This window comes from Ornithorhynchus anatinus, chromosome 12, assembly GCF_004115215.2.
Source record: "Ornithorhynchus anatinus isolate Pmale09 chromosome 12, mOrnAna1.pri.v4, whole genome shotgun sequence".
Classification (NCBI taxonomy): domain Eukaryota; kingdom Metazoa; phylum Chordata; class Mammalia; order Monotremata; family Ornithorhynchidae; genus Ornithorhynchus; species Ornithorhynchus anatinus.
This window is the reverse complement of record NC_041739.1, coordinates 28,552,618-28,572,771: the sequence shown is the minus strand read 5'-3', so window position 1 is coordinate 28,572,771 and position 20,154 is coordinate 28,552,618. Positions and strand designations below refer to the sequence as shown.

At 46.4% G+C, this 20,154-nt stretch overlaps 1 protein-coding gene across 2 annotated transcripts in view; it reads right to left on the bottom strand.

Moving 5' to 3' along the window:
- Positions 1-1,268: 1,268 nt before the first annotated feature.
- The window catches only part of MAML3 (mastermind like transcriptional coactivator 3), a 411,281-nt gene continuing 392,395 nt past the window's right edge, over positions 1,269-20,154 (bottom strand). The window contains exons 3-5 of one of the 2 annotated variants that reach the window (XM_029076595.1): positions 15,118-15,366; positions 11,832-11,955; positions 1,269-4,986 (exon numbers count right to left, since the gene is read on the bottom strand). In XM_029076595.1, coding sequence (XP_028932428.1) covers positions 3,983-4,986; positions 11,832-11,955; positions 15,118-15,366 — 1,377 coding nt within the window. In that variant the 3' untranslated portion in view covers positions 1,269-3,982. The remainder of the gene's footprint in view (positions 4,987-11,831; positions 11,956-15,117; positions 15,367-20,154) is intronic. The other variant, XM_029076596.1, reaches the window with a different exon arrangement.

The following is a 20,154-nucleotide window of genomic DNA, read 5'->3' as shown; positions in this document are numbered from 1 at the left end:
CTGCCCTCTACAGCACAGTGGGCTTGGGACCAGCCTGGGCTGAACTGATGGGAGTAGGTATTTTTCTATGGCATTTGTCAAGTCCTTACTATGTGCCAGGCACTTTTATAAATGCTAGGGTAGATATGAGATAATCAGGTTGGACACAGTCCCTGTCCTGACAGTTTGGGTCAGAACTGATTATCCCAGAGAAGTGACTTGCCTAAGGTCATACAGCAGATAGGCGGCAGAGCTGGGATTAGAACCCAGGTCCTTCTGACTCCCAGGCCCAAGCTCTAGCCACTTGGCCATGCTGCTTCTCTGGGTTAATTGGTTCTGACCCACACTGTCACTGGGACAGAAAAGCTGGGAGCCATTTGGCTCACTATTTCCAGTCAGTCCTCTATCTGAAAATACCGTCCTCCCCAATTCCTTATCGTAATGTTTTCCAATACCAGGTGGTCTACTGCAGAGGATATGCAAATGTCTCTCCTTGAGAAGCACAAACCTCATTGGAACATTGGCAGACAAATGAGATGACATGTGCAACCACTTTGGAATTCTTAAAAGACACTCAACATATCCACGGTCTTGCTAATTGCATTATTTCACCAAAAATACGTCCACCTGGATAACAGGGCTCCCTAAAGTCAATAGTATTAGGAGCAAAGCAGACGAGAGCAGCATATTCATGTAAATCATCTGAGAAAGACTAAGGGCCTATTTCATCTAGGTTGACTGGGATATTACAAGGGAGAGATGCTAATTCAATAAGAAACACTGGGAAGATCTACATTCAGGAAGCAGAAGGGTTACCAGATGGAACTGCTTAGTAGTTCACTGGACTTGTACCATACCCAGTTTGATTTCCCACAGAATCAACTGAGAAGATTTAGGACATCCTGTTTCTCATGGGGAAACTCAATATTCCTAAACACTCCAGCCCTCAGTTTTGCGTTGTCAGCCATGTGTGCCCTGATGTTATTGTTCTTTCCATCCAGATTGCTGGTTTGTGCCTTGTCGCTCTCGCAGGCCAAAGACCATCTTCGATTTTATGTTTTTTATAGCTCCTGGCAGTTGCACAATAAATGCTAAAAATAATAAGGATACAGATGATGAGTTTAAAAGCACAAGCCTCTTCATTATTTTTGGTAATTCCTCAGCCAATCAAAAAAAAAAAAACCCTTACCCTTCATTAAACTAAGTCTCACTTTGAACAATAAAGATTAAGAGCCGAATAATTGGCTTTCCAGCTCTGGCTGGGGAAGCCCCAGAAATCAGACTTTGAATTGATTCAGGTAACAATGTTTTATTTGTTTTTTTTTTCTTTAAAAGTGGTATGTCAACATCACTTCATTTCTACATTTCATAGTTCTGTACAGTTCTTTAAAGGAAATAAGCAATGCTCAATGTACAAAGTAAAAAGAGAAAACTAGAAAAATCTGAATAAAATGGAGCAAGTTGCCATCAGGTAATACAGTACAAATTAGTAATTAGACATTGTCTGAAGTGCAATACCATTGCAGTGATGATGAGTTAAGGAATGAAATAAAAATACTCTATTTTAAACAACAGTATATATATATTTATATGTATATATTTTACAGGTAGTAGACCCAGTGATATCTGCAGTATTGTAAAAACATATTTACAAATAACTTTTTTTTTTAGACATTACATATACATCAGCACCGTAGTAAAAAAAACAAAACAACCCTATTAAAATCTATCTCCCTATTAGTTGGTCCCAGTACAGAGTATTTGGAGGAAGCTCTCCAGAGTCACTGGACTCTCCACTATCCACCTCTGGCTTCCTGTCATCATTTGCACATGTAGTTCCTGTACCTTTCAGATAGATGTGAATATGTAGTCTATTCTGTGTCCTTCCTTTTTTTTTTTTGGCTTTTTTTTTTTTAATGCTTGTTTCTCTGGTTGTATAGCTTTCTTAAACATACCTTTAGGGAAGCAGAGACCCAGTTCCCTCATCCCAGCCTGGACAGCCTCATTCTTGCCTCCCACCCCCCACTTAGAGAGAGTGAGGCAGTGGGATTCGGGAGGTGGTGGAGGGACGGCTATTTAAGAGCATGTCCCCTCCCCCTTACCCTCACTTTATCCCTCTTCCTCTGGGGAATGCCAAGTGATCCTTCAGGCAGGTTTGCTCCACTAAGGCGGTGGGGTACCTCTCCAGTTCTCCCGGACGCCTGTGGGTGCCATCCTCAACTTGGCCTTGATTATTAAGAGAGAATACACAGGAGTAAACCAGAAATGTCTGGGCATGGAGTCGATGGAAAAACAGGGTAGACCGTTTGCTTGACACCTTCTCTTTCTCTAACATACCCGACACCCATTCCCTTTCCCTGCCCTTCCAAATGAAGATATGGGCAGGAAATAAATGAGGACAAATCTATTGGTCATGGGTTCCTTTGGATACATTTTCAGCTATAGCAGATTTAAGGGGATCCCAGGCATAGGCTTAAATAGATTGAATGATTGTGTGGTTGCTTTTTCCTCTTTTTCAAAACAAGACATATCAGTTGACTTTGGCTCCCCAATCCTTCAGGCACCGGCTTCTATCTGCCAAGGGGATGGGTGTCACTAGCGGCTTGAGAGTCATGGTAGAGGATGATGCTTTATTGATGCTGACAAAGGAAATCACTTGTTCTCTCTAATTAGATTCCCTCTAATGAGCGAACACCATCCTTTCAGACTTCAGGGGTCCCTTAACAATTTTCACAGAGCAGACCAGGATCACCCCCATTTTAAATTCTTTTCTCTGTTCACTGATATAAGAATTACCCGCACGCATTGGCAAAATAGGAGTATGAGCCTCTCGTCCAGGTAAACGGTCCTCACTCAAATCTTATTTGTTTCAGAGAAGGGGAAATGGAGTCCCCGATCTAACCCTCAGCATCTCTTCTGGCTTCTGATGTAGTCTAGTGCTTTCATTCACCCTTTTTGGCTAAGCCGAAGCTTGGCTAAGGAAAGCAGTCTCATTTGGGAAAGTCTGTGAGGAAAAGCCGTGTGAATCAAGGGCAAGTTTCTGGCAGTGGACCGGGCCCCGAGCGACCTCCCCGGCGAAGCCGGTGGCTGCCCTATCGCCTCTCCTTCGGCCGTTACGCTGCCCAGATGAAGGAACTGCCTCGATGCTCAGCACTCAGCTGGGCCCAAAGGAAGCGTGAGAGGGTCTTGACTCCGACCCAGCTACCGAAACCGTGGCTGTCACCACTATCACCAGTGATAGACTTATCCTCAAATGGCCCTCTCTCTCTCAGCATCGCCTGATTTACGCTTCCCTGACTTGCCCGGCCATCCTGATCTGGCGGTGGGCAGGGCCGTCTCTACGGTTGCGATGGTGGGGGAGGGGATACCCGCTCCCTCCTCACTCCTCCCTCCCTTCCCTGCCCCCATCCTCCCCCCAACCCGTGAAGGCTCGGACCGACCCTCTTCCCCGTCCTTCAACTGTAGTAGGAGTACGTCTTCAAACCCGGCATTTGTTCCCACCCGGAGTTCAGCACGTTTCTGATCCACACTCCCGGCCTGTGCAAACACCAGCAGCTTCCGTAGGTTTCCTTCCCCAGCTTGAGCATCTGTCTTTGCGTTGGCCCCGAAAGCGGCGGCCGGCCGGTCTTGGGGCGGGAGGGCCCAGGGACCCCTCGCCGTTGGGCGGCAGCCCCCTTCTCACTTCACGGAGACCTCTGGCTCTCCCCGGAGGGAAGCGGGGGAGGGGGAGGGCTCACTTCCCCAGCCTGTCCCTCCGACTGTCTCTCTCATCCCTCACGGGTGTCTACCGCGGAATCAAGATGGCCACCCGGAAGTCTTGTGAACCACGGCCCACTGAGGTCGTCGGTGGCCACGGGGCTCTTTCACAATCGGCCGGCTGCCGTCCAGCTCAATTTGTGCGGGTTAAAAAAACAAAAAAAAAACAAGGATGGGGTAACATCCCGTTTTCTTTTTTTCTTTCACTTTCGCCCCTGGAGTTTCAGCTCTGAGGGTCACAACCGGCTTAGGGATTTCCAAACAACTCATCGAGCTCCTGCATCCAATCATCCCCTGGGCCACCCTTGATGATGGAGTCCACGAGGTCGGCCCCCTCCGCCAGGCTGGGGAAGGAGCCCCCGGCGCCCTCGCCGCCACCGTAACTGTAGGACATGTCCTGAGTGGGGGTCCGGTCATAGGTCTGGCCCTGGCCGCTCGCAGCAAAGGAGCCGCTCTGCATCTGTTGCTGGGTGGGAGCCTGGCTAAACCCAGGCAGGCCAGCCATCCCCTGGCTCATCCCGGGCATGACCATGGGCCGAGTCTGGCTGGGACCCGGCTGCCCGGGCAGCGACGGCATCATCTGCCGCCCCATGGCAGGATTGAGGGCTCGCACGGTGCCGGTGGTCGTGTCCACGACCGACTGACTAATCCCCTGCGCGAAGTGTTGTTTAGTCAGCCGAGGCTGGCCAGCCGACATGGGGTAAGTGGTGCCATTGTTGAACGGCCCCAGTTCCCCACTAGTCCTCCCGGGCATGCCCTGTAAGCCTCTCTGTGGCCAGCTTTGGGCTCCTTGGGGGACATTCCCCATCATGTTCTGAAGTCTTGGGGAGGCTTGGGGTCTGGGCAAAGCCTGAGCGACGGGCCCTTTCAGCTGCTGGTGCTGTTGGGGAATGGCAGGATTGACCATCATGCTCTGCCCAAAACCACTCACCAGTCCTACCCCCTGCCCGGAAGCAGGCTGCCTCGGGCCCTGGCCTTGATTGTGCGCCATACTCATGCCGCTTTGGTTTGGGTGCTGCAACATTTGGCTCATTCCTGGGCTCATATTGTACATTCCTGGTTGGCTGGTGGATGTGTTGCCGTAAGGGGGCATTCCCATCTCCGACTGAGCTGTGGCCGTTGAGGGCATCGTCCCCGGATTCTGGGAGGGTCCCAGGCCCATCATGCTTGCGTTCTGGGCCATCATTCGGGAGGTTCTCATGCTCTGCAGCGCCGCTTGGCTCCTCACTGCTGCTATGTCTTGAGGTGAACCTACAGGGAAAAGAATTAAACAGTCAATCCCACTCCATGGGCTAAGCAATGATAGTAATAATAATGATAATAATAATGATGGGTTATTAAGCATTTACTGTGTGCCAGCGCTGGGGTGGACACAAGCAAATCCAGTTGGATACAGGCCCTGTCCCATGTGGGGCTCACCATCTCAGTCCCCATTTTACAGATGAGGTTAACTGAGGCACAGAGAAATGAAGTGACTTGCCCCAGGTTATGTGGCATACAAGCGGCTAGCTGGGATTAGAACCCATGACCTTCACACCCAGGCCCGTGCTCTGTCCACTACACCACACTGCTTCTCGCCGCAGTGAAGCAGGTTGGAAAAAATAAAGCCACTTCTGTCCTTGAACGCCCCCTGTGCAGAGCAAACTCTTCAATTCTCCCAATTTTGGAGGGCCCATGCTTTCTTCCACACAAAGGATTGACACTCTAGTCCCTTCTTTATTCACTGGTCAGATGTAACGTGTTTTCCCTCAACTCTTCAGGGGGCGCCCATAACCCTCTCTTACCCCAGAGGGCAAAAAAATCCAGCTCCCAAGCTACTGCGCAAAGAAATTGCTGACCACATTTTATTTTCAATTTGTGGAGTGGAACATGGTTAAGTAGACAATAACATCGATAGAGACCATCAGACTGATTTCCCTTAAGATTTGTGCAGGACTTGCGAGGTTAAAGGGCATATTTTCACTAAGGAGCTATTCCGATCTGGGGGCCTTGGGGAGAAACACCCCACCAAGGTACACACAGGTGGTACTAAAAGATGGATGCTTGCGCCAACCCGAGCTATGCCTTTCTGGCAATAGGCTACACGGACAAATCAGGCTTCGTACAGTGTGTGGCACATAGTAAGCACTGAAATGCCACTAAAAAACAAAATGGGCACACATCATTGTTCAGAGGAACACAACTCTTTCATTAGCAGGGTGGTAAGGAGCAGGGATCTGCAACAAAGTTGAAGAAGAACTTTCACTCCCATGTCACTCCATTTAACCACCAGAGCATCAATTTGTATGTTCCAAAGAAGTTTCCACATAGGCTTAGGGAATGGAAATGTCAGTCTCAGAGGGTCAATCAATGTTTTCATAGACCAGGAGGTGCACACAAATGGATTTTCTATGTCCCTGTTCTTGATTAAGTCTAGGAGAAAAAGAAAAATACTTTTTCCTGGACATTTAAAGAAGATGCAGCATGTGAGTCAATCAATATTATAAGCAAATTTTAGCTCACCTTGTAATAGTGAAGAGAAACGAAATGAGAATAGCCTAACCTTGTAAAATTCAGGATCTTGGTGGATAACTAAAGAAGTTTTTTGTGTGTTTTTTTTTTTTGTCTCACTAATGTGGTTACTGATTTCTGAGCAGCAAATGTCTTATATTTACTATCTTTAAGAAAGAAAATTACAGTAATTTTGATTATGACTTAAGTTTATGTGGCTTTGGGTCAATAATACATCAAACAAATAAAAAAAAAATGATGACCACTCAGCCAGTCAGTCACTCTGCCTGAGTTCAGATACAAATGCTGAGACATATTTTCAAATTTAGGATCTTTGTGAAAAACGTAAAAAAAAGTTCTGGTTAAAACACTCGGCTGTTAACCTGTGAGGGCTTCTCTCTGAAATGTGGAACAAATTGTGTTTTTAAACATGCTTGTAACAGATCTCAGTGATGAAAGATGATTGCTCATGTTCAGTTATTTTAGAAAATTGTATGGAAAATACCAGTGTCTACTCGTAGAAGATGTGTAATTTATTTCTTAACATTAATGTCTGCCTTCCCCTCTAGACTGTAAGCTCATTCTGGATGGAGAATGTGTCTACCAGTTATGTTGTAGTGTATTCTCCTAAGCATTTAGTCAGTGCTCTGCACACAGAAAGTGCTCAAGGGTTACCACTGATTGACTGATTGGTTGATAAAGATAAACATGTTATTTTGGTCTGGTCATTAGCAACACCATGAACGACACTCACCTGGATTCTCTAGCACGTTAACTGCCATGATTGAAGTGCTACAAGAACGTTCTTCAGTGCACTACAAAATTCTAATAATTTGTTCCAAGATAGCAACGTTGCCATGGAGAAAAGACACTAAAGATGCAGGGTTACTCTTACTTGATTTTGTGTTTACTTATTTTATGTGATTAAAATCTACTTTTGCTGGAAGCACGATTGTTGTAACCGAATGTCTGCCTTACAGTCACCCTACCTCTAGTATCCAAATGCACTTGGTCTTCCATAGTTTGTGTTTTAACCCTGCATTTTGGCTAAAATGCTACTGGGGAATTAGGGAATGTTTTTCATGTGCCTACCTGGGTAGAATGCGACATGGCATTGGAAGAAAAGGATATGTGCATGCGTGAGTTGTCCATCAAGGTGGGTGAGCTGTATTGTTAGTTTTCCATTTGCCAGGAAAGTAACTCTTGCTTCACAGATGAACTTAGGGTACCCAGTGACACTTAGGGTATTTTATCTAGGCAAATTAGTTTCAGTTCTTTCAGGCAGCATTTATTACCAGAAGAAATAACTACTTTTAACATTAATTTAAATGTATTTTAAAATGCTCATTTCCAGTTGAAATGAATGAGAATTCTTCATTAACCAAGATCTACGCCTAGAGTCATTTGAAGTATTTGAAGGCGGCAATCTTCAGAAAGTCCCTCTAAAAAGTGAGCGTCATTCTGTGTCTGTGTCATACACTTAGCAACCGATCCCTTTTTAGACTAATGTTTAGGAAATACTGAGAATTATTGATGTAATATTATTATATTCTGGTTGATAATAATAGGTTTTGCATTAAAGCACAGGCCACAAGGTTTTCTTAAAGATCTGTGTGCTTCTTCACTCAGAGGGAACGCAGAAAGTATTTGTGAAACTAACCACTTCAGGCATAGAACAAAGCCCAAGGCAAGATGCTCATGGTCACTAGCTTTTTGGAAATGAAAAATATCCCATGGGTGGCACAGGAAGAGTCTCTAATTAATTTTTGTTAAGATATTGCTTAACGGACCACACTTCTAATTTTCGTTGTACTCTCCCAAGTTCTCAGTACAGTGCTTTGAACAAAGTAAGCACTCAAAAAATTACCAGTGATGGATTGAATTTGATGGTTTCAAAAGCATGCATTATTCAGATATGGCATTGGCTGAAAAATAGGAAAATTCTGGAGATATTAAATCATGAATCATACAATCCCAACTGAAGACGCTATGACTACCAGAAAATATTATACCCTAATATTTTGCCCTGTGTCTTGGTAAACTCGTAGCTCAACTTCAGGTGGCTGGGACCCCCTAGGTTGGAAAGGTCCTTTCAAACTTTGTGCCGTTTAAGGTATTTCTGCCTGGCACTGTAGTAAGCCCTGGGGTGATACAGCTAATCACATTGGACACAGTCCACGTACCTCATGAACTCACAGTTTTAAAGCCCATTTTTGCAGTTGAGAGAACTGAGGCACAGAGAAATTAAGTGGCTTGCCCAAGGTCATGCGGCAGACAAGAGGTGGAGCTAGGATTAGAACCCAAGTCCTCTGACTCCTGGGCCCATGCTCTATCATCTAATATGCTGCTTCTCTAGTATGTGAAAATGTATCATTTTCCGACTGAAAAATGGATGATCTTTGCTTCTGGGGATGGGGTGCAATCTAGTACTGAGGGGTGATAGGGGACGAGTGAGTTAAAACAAATGAAAGTCTGTTCAGCAGACTGGGCAGTTCTCGCCAGGGGTTTTCTATTTTATAAAGGATAAAAGAAGGAGGGAAACAAGTCTTAAATAAGAAGCACACAACAGTGATGTGCCCAGGAATGGCAAAATTTAAAAGTTATGCTTTCCCAAGGATCCTGGTCTGGATTTGGGCCTACTTCCTCACAGGCCACACTGATTGCATTCAGCCATCACAACTTTAATTTCCCAGGATCAGCTGATGGGACATTTCTATTAAAAAAGCCAGGAGGAAATAGGGCCAGGTGACTTTCTTCAGTAAGACACTTCATTTATTCAGAGGCCAAACAGAGAAAAGACATTAAATAAGTGAATGAGACTCTAGTGGCAACAATGTCCTACTTCCACCACCACGATAACCCCATCCCTCCAAGCAATGTGGTGAATATTTTTTGAATCTGCAGTGTTCAAAACTGGTTTCTCCACTGAGATGAGCAGCGGGTAGGTAAGGGAAGCCTATGGGGTCAGGGCCAGGGGCACATGGACTTATCTCTGTGGAGAGTCTTCCAGATTATGGAAGCAAAGGCACTAGAATTCCCCATACTTTCCCATTCTCTGAGCCCTTGGATACACAGCAGCCAACGTTGACAGTCCTAGGTAGGGGTCAGAGGGGTCCTGGGTCACCGTCTGTTGGTATGCTCACCCCAAGCTTTTGGGAGGAGCGGAGCTTATCCCCTGCTGAAACTTCCTAAAAATGCCCAGAGCTCCCAATGCATCTACTAAGGTTGCTAACGGGGCTCCAAACATTTTCAGGAGGGAACATATGGCCAATCCAGAAAGAATGATAATAATATTAATAATAATGACAATGTTGGTATTTGTTAAGTGCTTACTATGTGTGGAGCACTGTTCCAAGCACTGGGGTAGATACAGGGTAATCAGGTTGTTCCACATGAGGCTCACAGTTAATCCCCATTTTACAGATGAGGTAACTGAGGCACCGAGAAGTGAAGTGACTTGCCCACAGTCACACAGCTGACACGTGGCAGAGCCGGGATTCGAACCCATGACCTCTGACTCAAAGCCCGGGCTCTTTCCACTAAGCCATGCTGCTCCTCTAGGGAAGTCCTGCTTGTCCCCTAGATGTTGTAAGGTCTAGTACCTGTAATGTACATTGGTACTCTTCCTCCTGATATTTGCTCCACACCCCCAACTTCATCTCAAGGAGGCACAAAGAAGCTTCCAGGCCCAGAGGGTGCAACTACTTCTTTCATTCATTCACTCATTCAATCGTATTTATTGAGTGTTTACCATGTGCACAGCACAGTATTAAGCACTTGAGAGAGTACATTACAATGATAAACAGACACATTCTCTGCCCACAGTGAGCTTACAGTTGGGGGAGGGGGGAGGAGGAGTCACATCTCTGTGCCTCAGTTACCTCATCTGTCAAATGGAGACTAAGACTGTGAGTTTCTGGTTTGTTTGCCTGGCTATGTATCCCCTGGAGTGGACTCCTGGTAGTGGAGCAATGGCAGAATTTGTTCTCTTTCTTTTTTTATAACTGGAATTCATTATAACTTGGGCCAGGCACTGTACTAAGCGCTGGGGGAGATACAAGCTAAGTGGGTTGGTCACGGTAGGACGGGCCACGTGGGGCTCACATTCTTAACTCCCACTTCACAGATGAGGTAACTGAGGCACAGAGAAGTTAAGGGACTTGCCCAAAGTCACACAGGACACAAGTGACGGAGAAGGGATTAGAACCTAGGTCCTCTGACTCCCAGGCCCGTGTTCTTTCTAGTAGGACAAGCTGTTTCTCCTACTCAATGTGTTATGCTATGGGAAGGAAGTGGTGAAATGTGGTTTTTTATTATTCTCATTACTACTATTATTAATAAATAATTATCAATAAAAGCAACTAATAATTACTTCTAATAATAATGTTTTGAATTTGCATAGCACTTCATTTTTCCAGAGTTCTGTTCAAATTATTCATCTCAAACTGTCCTCACAACATCCTTATGAGGTCAGTGTACTTTTATCCCCATTTTATAGAAGAGGAAACTGAAAAACAGAGAGGGGAAGTGGCAGAATAATAATAATATTAATAATAATAATTATGCACTGTACGAAGCACTGTGGTAAATCCCACAGGGGGCTCACAGAATAAGTAGAAGGGAATACAGATACTAAATCTCCATTTTGCAGATTAGGGAACTGCGGCACAGAGAATTAGGCGACTTGCCCGAGATCACTTGCTGTGTGATTAGAACCCAGGCCCTCTGACTCCCCGGCCCATGCTCTTTTCACTCTTTCTACTCTGCTCCAAGTGGCATGGTCTAGTGGAAAGGGCACAAGCTGGGAAATCAGAGGATGTGGGTTCTAATCCTGGTCCCACCGGTTGCCAGCTTTGTGACCTTGGGCAAGTCACTTACCTTCTCCGTGCCTCAGTTTCTTCAACTGTAAACAGGGGATTCACTCATTCATTCAATCATATTTATTGAGCCCTTACTGTGTGCAGAGCACTGTACTGAGCGCTTGGAAAGTACAATTCAGAATTACTCGTCCTCCATTCCCCTTAGACTGTGAGTCCCACATGAGACAGGAACAGTATCTGACCTGGTTATCAGATATACATCCCAGTATTTAGAACTGTGCTTGGCACATAGTAAGTGCTTAACAAATACCGTTATTATTATTATTATCAGAGAAGTAGGGTGTCCTGGTGGATAGAGCATGGACCTGGGAGTCAGAAGGACTTGGGTTCTAAACCTGGCTCTGCCACACGTCTCCTGGTGACCTTGGCAAGTCACTTCCCTTCTCTGTGCCTCAGTTATCTCATCTGTAAAATGGAGATTAAGACTGTGAGCCCCATGTGGGACAGGCACTGTGTCCAACTTGACTAGCCTGTATTACCTGTAGTAAGTGATTGGTAAGTGTGTAACAAATACCATTATTATTCATATAATAACAATAATACTAAAAATAGTAAAATGATTGTTCTAGGTCACACACAGCAGGCCAGCGGCAGGGCTGGGACTGGAATCCAGGTCTCCCGATACTCACATTCTTTCCTAGTTCATGCTCCGCATGGGTTTACACACATTTCTGGTTGGGGAAAGAGTAAGAGAGTTGGCTACGTAGGCAAACATCCTGGATTTACCTTGAAACTGATTGACCTGCTGCACTGGGTAAGGGTTCCGCTGCTGTTGCTGCTGCTGCTGTTGTTGCTGCTGCTGCTGTTGCTGCTGGAGATGCTGCCGAGGTAAATGAGACTGTTGCAGCTGCTGGAATGGATGGTGGGTAACAGAAGGACGGGCAGGAAATAGATTGAGAGAGGGAAAAAGGGAAGGAGAGAGAGAAAAGGAGAACCAACAATGAAATATGTGAATGCTGGGTTTCTTCTCTCCCTAGCTTTGTGCAAGCAGGGTAGTGCTGGGGAGTCAGTCAGTCAGTCAATCAGATTTACTGAATGCTTGCTGTGTGCTGAGCACTGTACTAAGCACTTGGGAGAGTATAATATAACAATTAAAAGACACAGTCCCGGCCCACAACGAGCCTCCAGTCTAGAGGGACAGGCTTACAGTCTAGAGAGGAGGGCACAATCAGCAAGCAAGCCAAGTGTCCTGGATGAGCAATCTTGGGAAGTGCGGGCCCTGGGCAGTTAGAAGGATTGTGCAAACTGATCTCATCCCTTACTCAGCAACGCAGGTGGTTGCCTGGCTACTGACTCCCAGGCCTGCCACTTCCTGCTTCCCAGAACAGGATGGATTATCATTTCACCAAGTGACCTTATGAGGTTGCTCGCCCAGGTGGCAAGAAAGAGGGCACTCCACCTAAGCCCTGGGGACCTCTAAATGAGATAGGATAAATGCTAAAGACATACACCATGTCGGGCACCTGTTGCCTCTCGATTTCAGGTTCTCTCATGTGATTTCCAGGTCCACCAACTGTATCCTAAAAACCCGCTTGGCAACTCCTGGGATTTTCCTGACTTCCTCCGGGAGTCCTCCGGGAAATCCAATATATAAGGCACTCACTACCTAGCCAGCCAGCAAGACATGCTTTCCAACCCTGCTTGAGGTGGGCATCACACTTACAGCTCTGTTGAAACCTAGGACCAAGTTGTGCTCAATTTAGCAAGATAAAGAAAGCTCAATCTCCAGTGCATTTTTTGGTCCCCAACCCCACTCAGACTGTAAGCTCTTTGGAGGCAGGGATTGTGTCTATTTGTATCGTACTCTCCCAAGTGCTTAATACAATGCTCTGCACACAATAAGCACTCAATAAAAGCCACTGATTCATGGGGTCTGGAGTCCTTTCAGAGACACTGGTGATCTGATAATGTACCGCTCTTCTCACACATCACCTTTTCACCTGGCCCCAAATGGTAGCTGACACCACCACCATCATCATTAATAGTATTTATTGAGTACATACTGTGTGCAGAGCACTGTACTAAACACTTGGAAGAGTATAATACAACCGAGTTGGTAGACACGTTCCCTGCCCACAACGAACTTATAGTCTAGAGGGGGAGACAACAGCAATATGAATAAATACATAATTTACAATACATAATTTTAGATATTTACATAAATGCTGTGGGGTTGAGGGTAGGGTGAATATCAAATGCCCAGAGGTCACAGATCCATTCAGAAACTTTTCCATCTTTCTTCTCAGGAACAGGATCAAGATGGAGGGTTCACTTACTGGTTCAGATGAGCTATGGCTTTCTATGTAGATGGTGACAAGTCTCTTGGAGATGAGTTCTAAGAACTGAGCAAACGTTTCCCCCTCCTAACTCTCAAGGGAACCAAATTCTGTTTCTTATCTTTATGGAATTCTCTGAGGGCAGGGAGCGTGTCTACCAACTCTGTTACATTACACTCTTCCAACTGCTTAGTACAGTGATCTGCACATAGCAAGTGCTTAATAAATACCATTGACTGATTGGAACTTGAGAACCTGCCTTGTCCCCTGGTCAGATCTTCTACTCTCCTGGAATCATTTTAATCCATTTTCTCTCATTTTTCTCTCCTCCAGTGCTCAGCACGTGCCCTTTGGCTTCTGGTCTAAGGTAACTGATGGGATTTAGACCCTGCTTGTCAAATGTTACCTTAAGGGGCCTGAGTTGGCTCAACTAAACGTATCTTTTAGTTTCACTCTTGGACCCCTTTGTGCCTGGGTCACAGTATACATATCAAAAGCAATCATTCAGAACCACAGGAAAACCTGAAGTTCATTGAGATAGGCTAAGGAGAGGTTTTAAAAAGCTCAGCTTCCTCTCAGCAACATCATTTATCATCGTCTGAAAGACGTTAGCACGGTTCCCTGCCACACACAGTTACCAGGGAGTGAGAGGGGCAGAGTTCTGCCTTTTCTTCAGCTGCCAGGGGGTTGACTGAACTTACAAAAATGCACTGACTTCTCCATTCAGAAACAACCAAAAAGAAAGCGGAAAGCTAGCCATAGAACGTGATCGAAATTTGTGTCAGCCGATAAATATTCACTGCCCGCCCCCTCTGCCCCTTCCAGGGTGCCTAGCCTGTGTTAAGGGATTATGTTATTGTGGTATTGATATGGACTAAACAATGTAGGCTTTGGGGTTGAGCGGGGTGGGGTTCATGGTAATTTCAAATATAAACTCTTAGAGAGAAGGACTGGGGCCCTATGTTTGCTTCTCTCTGGTCCTAGAACATTACGGGTAGAAAATAAATATTAAATCACTTTGTGTTGTCAGGGAGGGAAAATTCAATAGGGAGGGAAAATTCAATCATGTAGGAAAGGACCCACTTTTTTAGCCCTTAAACCACCTTCTCCTGTTCATCCTAAACCTTCTTCCACAAAATGGCCTGTCCTGCGGGGGGGGGGGGGGGGGGTTCTGTTGGAACTAGCCTGATTTCTAGGGGCTCTGGCACTTGATGCCTGAATAAACACTGTAAGAGCTGTAATGGGGCAGCTATCTTTTAACCCCCAAGAGGATAGCAGAGGAAGCTAAAAGCTCTTGGGTGATCTAGGCTCTGGTTTAACACAAGACGTTATTGGTGGCTCTCAGGGCACCTGAAATTGCCTTAAGCTTGGGTCCTCCATGATATTCCCATGACCCGAGGTTCAGGTAGCAAGTGACTTTGCTTAGTGGACACTTCACTACGGTCTCTGGACTGGCCAATTTTACAGAAATCGCTATTTTCCTTACCTCTTCTTTTCCCACTCTCTCCCCTTCCCAGTCAACCCTTATGTCCTTTCCCCACAGAGAAAAAGAGTATTTTTGTTTTACCTTCAAAGTCCTTCCACAGGGGATAAAGCAAATAGGGCTCCACATGGGGACCGACATGTGCCTTTGCCTATTTCCTTAAAAAATATCCAATCACAAACTGAGTGGCGTTTCCCCTTTTCCCACTGTGTGAATGGGCCCAAGTTAGTGGAGTCAATGCGAGATGCGTCACCTGCTCAGCTAGGATCTGCTGCTGTTGCTGCTGCCTTTGCTCCCGGAGGAACTGCTGCTTCTGCTGCTCCATCGCGTGGAGCTGGACCCGCTGATCGATCAGCATCTGCTTCATGATGGCCGCCTGAGGCTGACTGGCCAGGAAACTGGGACCCCCAGGGCTGGCACCTGCGACGACACCGCCGGAGCCCGGAGGTACCGAGGCCTGCAGGGCACCCGCAGTCCGGGTGAGTCCTCCTGGGTGCTGCTCCTGAGGGAAGAGAGCGACAGAGGGAGAGGGGGACGGATGTGACTTTGGCACTGAGCAACCCTCCCATTCAGGAGGAAACAATGACACGAACTGGGGAACAAGGCGTAGCACCCCTGAGGCTCCAGAGAGCCTTTGGGGGCTAGGTCTTTAAGGGATACACTCACACAGTTAGACTTTAAAAAGCACCTCCTTCCCCAAGCCTTTCCAGAGTGTGAGTGTTTGTGTGTGTGTATGTGAGGGGATTGTGTGATTTTGTAAAACACACTACTTAAAAAGCCCACCACCTACTAAATTCATCCATACAAGTTGGAGTGAGTTGGAAAGCCTTAAGGTCTTTTCCAAAAAACCATTTCAGACTTTCCTCTTCCCTCACCCTCCTCTCTACCTTCCCCACCCATATACCTCTTGCTGAGGATGACAGTTTCTATTGAAGGGGTCTAAGGTATATCCTGAGGTTTGAACACAGGCTAAGTGACCTAAAGTGTCAGGACAATAGGCCATTAGCCAGTATCACACAACTCGATACCCCCTTTAACCCTTAATCCCCCTTGGCCTTTGGCCTAACTAAGTGGAGTTAACGAGAATCACTTTCCATAATTTTTCAAGATTTCAAGCCGCAGTGCTTATTGCTGGGTTGTGCATTTTGAGAAAATCAGGCTGAGCTCCTCACATGAAATGCAATGCCACGAGACCAGACGCTGCAGTATTTTTAGTTTAATTGTCGTCTCATTCTCTCCCACCTCCCCTCCTGACTTCCCTGCCTTCACGGAGGAATCTCATCACTCTCTCTCTCTTTCTCTCTACCCTGATCAGGAATCTGATTGGGCTAGGCACCCCACCTTAATCCTCACACTCCTCACCTCTCTCAGTCTCAGTAAGTTCAAGACAAAGATGCAAAGCCATCCCACAGAAACCAGGCAGATGTAGAGAGGGCTTCAGAGGTGTGTGTGTGTGTTTGCGTGTGCATGGGTGTGTTGTCTGTGCGTAGAAAGAACCCAGGATGAGACAGTTCGCATGTCTCCTAAAAACCAAAAAATCTCCGAGTACCAACAACTGTTTATTCACAAAGCTGAATGCAGTAGAGCCTTGATGCTCCGAAACGTTTTCGGGAACACGGATCGTGTTTGGGTGGAAAGGGGCTTGGGGGTTCAGGAGGGTCGGCTGGTGCCACGTGCCGGCTGGAGGGTAGTGAGAGGCAGCTGTGGAGTTGGCAAACATGGTGAGAGGGGAGTCCACGCAACCAGGGCGGTGGACGCTTTGGCTCATACGGATCTTCATGGTGGCTTTCTTGTCAGGAAGCCTAGTTTTCTTATCAGGGAAAAGCTGCTGTTCTTTCCCTGCCCCAGCAGATGGTGATGTCAGCCTGACTCTCTGCCATCCAGCTCAGCTCCTGCCACTGCTGTATCCCCCCAACGCCCCCACCCCAGCTCCCCCTTCACTCCCACCTCTGTCTCTGTCTGTCTCTCCCCCCCCCCGCTCCCCCCTCCCCAACCCTTGCAGATGGCTTAATCATGACTACCGTTCCTCCTCCTTCTCTCCCCCACCCCCTCTCTCCACACCCCCTCGGTACGTCTGGGATAATGCTGCTAACGTCGAGCTAGGCAGTCAAGTGTTACAGCGTAGAGCAGGTAGCCTGGCAACAGAGCATAATACTGAACAGATGGTGTTCGTACAGCATGATGGACATCACACACGACAGCCTGAGACAATCCAGGAATTCCCTGGTGATTTGAGGCCCTCTTTCCACAAAATGAGCTCTCTCTCCACGGCCGGGTATCTTAGGGCCTTTCTCCCCTTCAGGCCGATACTGAACCAGTACACTGGTTTCGGACTACAAACTTTCCCTCCCGGCCCTAAAGGTGGGTGATTTCGATTGTGGAGAGAAAGGAGGGCTAGGAAGAGAGGGAGGGAGGTTAGAGGGGAGACATGGCCGGCGGGGGCAGTGGAAGATGCTGCGGGGTTGCTTCTGTTCAGACAATGAGAACCGATACTGTACATGAAGAAGGGGGAGTGGGGCTGGCTGCACAAGGCCTTGTTTCATATCGTCTCTCCCTACGAAACGAAGCTTTCTTAGGTGGCTGAGCTTGCCTAGAGGGAGCCTGTGTGAGACCCAGGTTAACCTGCACCCTGTAACCTACACCCTGCTAACTCCAACCCACCACAATTTAGGAGCCCTCAATGTCTCATGGAGCCACCTAAATGCATTTTTAGGATTTTCTTCAAACCCCCCCTTCCCGGGGTCTAGTTTAGAATCTCTACTAAGCCTGCATCCTTAAGAGTCCTTCGGGGACTTCAATAAAGAAGTCGGGTATTGGGGGGCGTGTGTGGCCGAAAGTCCAAAAATCCCTCACCCCACCCGATCTCGTGAAACAAAGAAGCAAAGGGGCCTCTCTTCCGGAGAGAACTGCCTGCCGGCTAAGCTGCAGTGCCCTGGCTCCAGCTCCGAATTCAGCCTGGTGTTGCTGGCTGGCTGAGGGGGCTTCTCCTGACGTGCCTTCCACCACGGCACAGGCTGCTTGCTCTCTACTAATGAGCTCAGGAAACCGAGACAAGCCCGGCCTGTCAAATTTCCAAACACCCAACAACGTATAATATATGCCTGCGGTTGGGGAGGAAATGGGAGAGGAGAGAGACAAGGGGGAGTGAGGGGTTTATCTCCAGAAGGATTTTCGTGGCCAAAAGAAAAAAAAAAATCTCCTTCCCTCAAAATTTTGCCGTTGCCAGCCTCAACCATGGTTGTTAGCATGTTTATTGCAGGAAAACGGAAAACGATTGTGTGTCTGTCTCTCTTCCTCTTGCACATACTCTTACAGCATTAATGCCACCAATAGGGACCCAATTATTATTAATACTAATAATTTAAAAAAATTCTCAGAGTAAATGAGAGTACCTGACAACCCTCTAAACTAAGAAAATTATGAAGGTTGTCCGCTAAGTCCAACGAATGAAATCATATAACTACCTGCTTCATATTAACCTCATCAGTAAATTCAAGAGCAGCAAAATATAACACCTCAAATTCAACCCTCTCCTTCAGAGTGATATTCAACCACTCCTACAGGAAGAATCTACCTCAAAGTATATGTATATCCTTGGGGTGAAGGAGCATAAACACATGCAGAAGTATGAAGAGAAGGGAATGAGGCAAGAAGTTGGAGATGCCTAAATTTAACCCCAGTTCTCATACATGTACTAGCTTTCTAAATGTATCTAGGTAAGTCATCTGGCTGTTGGGCCTTAATCTCGCCACCGTAAAAAGAAAATCCTAGGACCTGGGTTCTAAGTGATGAATGAGTTAATATTTGTAAAGTGCTTTGAAGATGAAGAGCTCTAAGAAGACACTGAGTAGCTCTCTGGCTGCTCCCAAAGATGAGTGTGAAGGGCCAGCAAAATAAGCAGATCTGGCCTGTGAGCTCTGCTAGGTCACGCTTGCCAGGATCAAGGGCACAAGGAAGTATCTGAGGCCCTAGCTGCAGTCAGACGGCTGACTCTGCATTCTAGAAGCCATTTGCTGAGGGGTAAGGTTGCCAGGTTTTCTATTATTGTACCATTGGTTAGAAATTCTCAGAGTTCAGGTAAATTGGGCAAACCCTTTATTCCACCTATTTTGACAATATAGATCCAAGAATTCCCATTGAAAACAGAACTGTACAGAGCTCAAAGTGCTCAAAGTGGTAATGACTGTTCTCCCAGCAGCACTGCTTCGAGGAGGGCCTGAGGGGGTTTTTGCTAGTTTGGAAAAGGAAATGAATTCAGTACAGCTCTCCTCTACTAATCGGTCGTATTAATACAGGAAGACACTGATTGGTATCAGAAACTCCTGTCCAGGTATCAGGAGGTTTTGACTAAGCTCTGTAGACCATAAGCATGTTGTGGGCAGGGAATGGGTCGACCAACTCTGTTATATTGTACTGTCCCAAGCGCAAGGCACTTAACCTCTCTGTGCCTTGGTTACCTCATCTGTAAAATGGGGATTGAAACAATGAGCCTCATGTGGGACAGGAACTGTGTCCAACCCGATTTACTGGACTGTGAGCCCATCATTAGGCAGGATTGTATCTATCTGTTGCCAGATTGTACATTCCAAGCACTTAGGACAGTGCTCTGCACATAGTAAGTGCTCAATAAACATTATTGAATGAATGAATTAACTTGTATCCACCCCAGTGCTTAGTACAGTGCCTGGCACATAGTAACTCCTTTACAAACACCAGAGTAATAATAATTACTATTATTATTATTGTTACGGTGCTCTGCATACAGTAAGCACACAATAAATATGACTGAATGATAATCAACTTGCACTCCTGCACTCCTTAAGAAGTGGCAAGAAGAGAGAGAGCTTGGGGGGACGTGAAAGGAGGCAGGCGCCACTGGGAGAGCCTTGGTTAGGGAGTGAGGGGTGCAAGAGAGTGAGGGATGGGTCCCCAAAGATTCCCCAAGCTCAATTCACTACAACTCCTCCTCCCTCTTCCCCCACAACCTCTAGAATCATACCCATTATTCTGATTCTAAAACCAGGCAAATTTCTTAGGAGCAATCTGTGTGAGGAAAGTCAAAATCTCTCCTGGTTGGATAAGGCTGTAACAGTGATGAGAGAGAACTCTGACAGCAGTCCCTATCAGATGCTGACTACCTGGGAAGATACTAAAGAGAAATCTGGAATAAAAAGAGATTGGTGGTGGCTAGATATGCCTGGAATACTAAGGTAGAGAATGTATCTGAGATCAAAAGAAGTATCTGAAAGAGAACAAAAAGCACAATACTTTCTTATAAATTGTCTGATAC